Genomic DNA, 5,090 nt, shown 5'->3' on the forward strand with positions numbered 1-5,090 from the left:
CATAGTTTATGTATTATATGTGTATAATTATGTATAAATTATGTATATGGCTAGAAAAAGTAAATAATGAATATGACTGATTATTTGTGTAAAGTTACCTTTTTTTTGGTTCGCTTTTTAAAGTTCAACCACCATTTTAAATGTAATTAAAATTAGCTAATTAGATCTTTTTGCCCTTATCTTCATCATTTGAAAGTGACAAAGACTTGCTTCATCGGGTATGCTTTTTTCGAACATCAGGACTATGTTTTCGAGTTTAAAACTTTTAAATGTGAAACTCTAACATAATATACCGGTGCTCGAAACTCATGTATGTAAAAGTCTAGAATGATATCCATTTTTGATTCGTGGTCTGCAAAGTGGTTATGAAAGGTGGTTATTTATCGGTTTTTTCCTATGAGGACATGTAAAGGTCTTAAATTCAAGTCTTAAATATATTTGATAAAATATATTATCAAATATATTTTTATTTGCTTGGTAAAAGTTTCAATACTTGCTTGGTAAAAGTTTTTTAACTCTAAACCAACTCAAAGAAACCCATCCAAGCAAACAGCAAATGCTGGTGGTGACAAGTGACTGATAACTGAGTTGTGAAGGTGGGACGACGACAACAACAACAAGCGACTTGATTGATTCTTAAATTACTTTTATCAAATTCTGCAACACCTTTCATGGTTTTGGAAAGCCTTTCTATTTTTAGTAACCTCATCTTTCTAAGACTCTTTCCTCTCATCTCCTCCTCCTCTAGTATCTTATCCCCAAACCCACAAGAAAAAAGGAAAAACTTTGCACATAAAAAGATAACCACACCTTTTAGGGTTTGAGTAATTCTTAAGATCTCAAATTTTGAGCAAAAAGAAAAAAACTATGGCTCGTGGGAAGATCCAGATCAAGAGAATAGAGAACCAAACAAACAGGCAAGTGACTTATTCTAAGAGAAGAAATGGACTTTTCAAGAAAGCTAATGAACTCACTGTTCTTTGTGATGCCAAAGTTTCTATAATTATGATTTCAAGTACAGGCAAACTTCATGAATTTATAAGTCCTTCTATCACGTATGTATCCAAAAGCTGCTTAAGTTTCTATTAATTCTTTTCAAATTTGTAGTATATTTCTTTTTAATTATTTTGATGTTGTTTCTTATATTTTTAGGACCAAGCAGTTGTTCGATCTGTATCAAAAGACTGTTGGAGTTGATCTTTGGAACTTCCACTATGAGGTCTTCTTTTTCCTTCTAAATTCTCTAGATTTTTCCTCTTTTTTGGTCAAATCGCGTAACATATCTCATTTAAAAGATTAAATTCTTAGAGAGAATTAAAAATATTTTGAACGTATCCTTGTTCCGACCTAATTTTTTTTTCATGGTCAAAGACGTAGTAATTCTTTTTAATAATTGGTGACAATCTTATAACCCAAGATCTCTTAGAGAAAATACACTTTGTTTTGTGTAATTATATGTTCTATATATTTCGAGGTGTTTTCAGATTTATTACTTTGTTAATATTGTGCAGAAAATGCAAGAGCAGTTGAGGAAGCTAAAGGATGTTAATAGGAATCTCCGAAGAGAGATCAGGTAGTAGATACCAACCTAGGAGTTGTAGATCTTTAATAGAAATCTATTATAGCTTTTTATTGATTAAAAAAATAAAAATAAAAATCTTTTTTTTTTCTCTTATCTTTAATTTTGACTGATATTATTTTAATGAATGGACAGGCAGAGGATGGGAGAAAGCCTAAATGATCTGAACTATGAGCAGTTGGAAGAGCTCAATGAAAATGTGGACAATTCTCTGAAGCTTATTCGTGAAAGAAAGGTTAATTCCAATCAAGGGTTTTTTGTCAATGCCAACTAATTTAATTATCAACTAAAGTTTCTAAATTGAATCAACCATAGTTTCCTTTTAAACTCAGAAGTCAGAACCTTTGCTCCTCCAGATCTACTTGAATCTTAATAGTCCACAAAAAAAAATAAAAAAAAAATAGCCTAGGTATAATATGAATATAGTTGATGCTTCAATCACTAGCTTACATTTTACTTTGTTTAATTACCTTAAGATCATTAAAATGCAAAAGGGGTACTAGGTAATGTCTTATCTTAAAACTAGAGAGGGAAGCTTTGCTACCATTATTTAATTATTGTCAGAGTTGTTCCAGATAAAATGACAATTTAGCTTAATAGGTCAGAATATCTCTATTTTCTTGTTTTTCTCTTTTTTCTTCTTCAATTTAACTTGTTAAGTAGCTGGCATATGCTTAATGACAATTCTTTCTTTCACCTTGAACTTTTTTTTTTCTCACCCGGTGTCCGGTACCCGCATTGGAGCCCAACGATATTCGGATTCGTGCCGAGTAGGGCCCCATTTGGGAGAAAACTCTCCCTACAAAAAAAACTCTCCCTACAAAGGATTTTTCCATACCTATGGCTCGAACCCCAGACCTCTGGTTAAGGGAAGAACAGTCTCATCCACTCCTTTGGTTGTTTTTGTCTTGAACTTTACTTCACTTTTCCTATTAGTTAAACACAAATATATGATGATTTTGTTCTAGACGAGACTTTGACAAAATCACTTGGTAAAATATGACAATATTCACATTGTGTATGTCTTAAACTTTTCCCTTTAGTCTTGTTTGTCTATTGAAGATTTATAGAATGCGAGGAGTAATATCCTTAACTACCTTTTCATTTCATTTGCTTGTCTTCCAAAGTTGGCGGTCATTTAACTTTCTTTATGTATCTCTGTATAAGAAATGCCTAACTTAGTTTCATTTGTGAAAGAACAGTATAAGGTGATTGGCAATCAGATTGAAACATACAAGAAGAAGGTAAAACTACATATTTGGTTCTCACCTTCTATATATTGAGCTTGTTTCCGGAAGGAGTTCTTCCTTCCATTACTTGAGGGTAAATTCTTATTTTTGTTGATTTTCAGGTCAGGAATGTGGAAGAAATACATAGAAATCTCTTGCTTGAATTTGTAAGTCGTTAAACTTATTAATTCCAGCATATTTATGTTTTTGCATAGAAATTAAATTTATTTCTCCAATCATCCACAAAACTTTTCCCCAAATTTCTTGATATTGTATAGAAGCAAAAGCTTTGGGGATTAATTTTAGTGCTAGATAGAAGCATGTGCGGATATGTATTCAGCGTGTGGTCACAGTCCGCATTTCTTTTTTCTTGGGGGTGGGGTTCCACTACTAAAAATTCGGGCAAAATCGTCCAAAACAAACAACCAAAGTGGGTCGGTAATGGTCAATAACCGTCCAAAATACGACCATTTACGCGTGGACGGTATTTTAAAGATCGGAAGGGCATACCGACCAAAGTTGGTCGGAAATTACTGACCAACTTTTGTCGGTCAATTAAATTCAAAAAAAAAAAATTATCGAAAAAACCGACCAAAGTTGGTCGGTATTTTAATTATGTAATTAAAAAATGCACCATCTAGGAATCGAACCGGGGTCTGTACTGTGGCTAGATACTATTCTACTACTAGACCATTGGTGCATTTTGTTTTAAGACTGTCTTTTATTTCATTTATACTCTTTAATTGTATTTTCGCACGAAAATAACCGACCAAAATTGGTCGGTTTTATTAAAAAATAAAATTACCTACCGAATTCTGTCGGTTTTTTAAAATGACCGGCCGAATTAACAGACCGATTTCGGTCGTTTTTTTAATATTAATTTTAATTTATTTTAAATGAAAATTTTATGTAAGGGAGGACGAGAATGCCTACCCCTAATTCGTAATCAGTCTTCCTCCACCCAAACCGGAATCAAATGGACATATTAATTAGAAGCAAAATCATGTTGTGTATGTTGAGAATGGTCACACACAACTTTTCTTAAACTATCCATATATGCATGCATGAAAAATCTTTCTTTACAAATTAACATAAAGAAGATGCCAATTAACATATTGATCGCTAACTGCAAAGCAACGCTTAAAAAAAAAAAAGTAGAACGTGTAGCAACAAGGCTTAAATTTCAATAGTTGAACATAATTATTGTGAACCACCTCAAAAGGAAAAGAAAAAGAAAAAAAATAAGAAAAATGTAAGATTTATGATCATCAATTACTACTAAGAACTAAGCGTAATTTTCTATAGGAAGCGCTTTACTTTTTTAGTGGACCTACTTGGCATGAAACCAAATCAGTCGGACCAGTAAATTTCGAGATATTAACAATTAATTTTAAATGGTGCAGGATGCAAGACAAGAGGATCCATATGGATTAGTTGAGCAAGAAGGGGACTACAATTCTGTGCTTGGATTCCCAAATGGAGGGCCACGCATATTAGCCTTACGCCTTCAACCAAACCACCAGCCAAATCATCATCTTCACAGTGGAGGAGGTTCCGATATTACTACTTTTGCTCTAGCTTGAGTTGTAACCTACGAAAATTCTTGTGAAAGACGCCATCACTTGTCAGTCGAAGATTTTCTGCGTTCAGTCAATCTACGTTGAGTGAATCGGTCCTTTAGCTTATTGTAATATTTCCCTGGTATATTGTTAATAAGCACATGCAATGTTTCTTGGACATGCATGACTTAACTCTTTAGACTACTCTACTACTTTTGCTTTTCAAGTGTTAAATCCTTGAACTTATATAAGGGTTTTAAACTCAATGTCGTTTTATTTTTTGGGTAAGGGAAGTGTCGTATTAAAGTGTTTTTTTGTAGTGTTAAGGCTATGTTACTTTTTCATACCAATATTTGTTAGGAGCCTGTTGCTATGGTTGGCACGAGAATTCCTCTAAAAAGGAAGAATCTGATTCGATTTCCAGGTTTATAATCAACTTATAAATAATGGTGTGTCTGGTCTAGTTGGTCTCCTTCTTGGCATCGAGAGTTGTCAGTACTGAAAAGGCATTACTTTCGAAAAATCTAGGAGGACAACTTGCCAAACCTATAGTAGTTACTCTTGCCAGATTTTACACTAGTGAAAAATATAAAGCACCTTTGTCGTGGATATTTTTAATAATATTAGAATTAAACGGGGCTAAAATGGAGCAATATTGAATGTGATGGTTCAGGTGGCTGACTTGATTTGTTTGGGATTGAGACAGTCGTGTAAATTATTAGT

At 33.2% G+C, this 5,090-nt stretch overlaps 1 protein-coding gene across 1 annotated transcript; it reads left to right on the forward strand.

Moving 5' to 3' along the window:
• The first annotated feature begins 520 nt into the window (after nucleotides 1–520).
• LOC104111477 (floral homeotic protein PMADS 1) lies at nucleotides 521–4,655 on the forward strand. Its single transcript, XM_009621180.4, has 7 exons — nucleotides 521–1,055; nucleotides 1,153–1,219; nucleotides 1,512–1,573; nucleotides 1,715–1,814; nucleotides 2,782–2,823; nucleotides 2,931–2,975; nucleotides 4,212–4,655. Exons 1-7 carry the CDS (start codon nucleotides 868–870, stop codon nucleotides 4,389–4,391), a joined length of 684 nt encoding a protein of 227 aa, XP_009619475.1. The 5' UTR covers nucleotides 521–867; the 3' UTR covers nucleotides 4,392–4,655.
• Nucleotides 4,656–5,090: the final 435 nt, after the last annotated feature.

This window comes from Nicotiana tomentosiformis, chromosome 4 (genome assembly GCF_000390325.3).
Source record: "Nicotiana tomentosiformis chromosome 4, ASM39032v3, whole genome shotgun sequence".
In the NCBI taxonomy this organism is placed as follows: domain Eukaryota; kingdom Viridiplantae; phylum Streptophyta; class Magnoliopsida; order Solanales; family Solanaceae; genus Nicotiana; species Nicotiana tomentosiformis.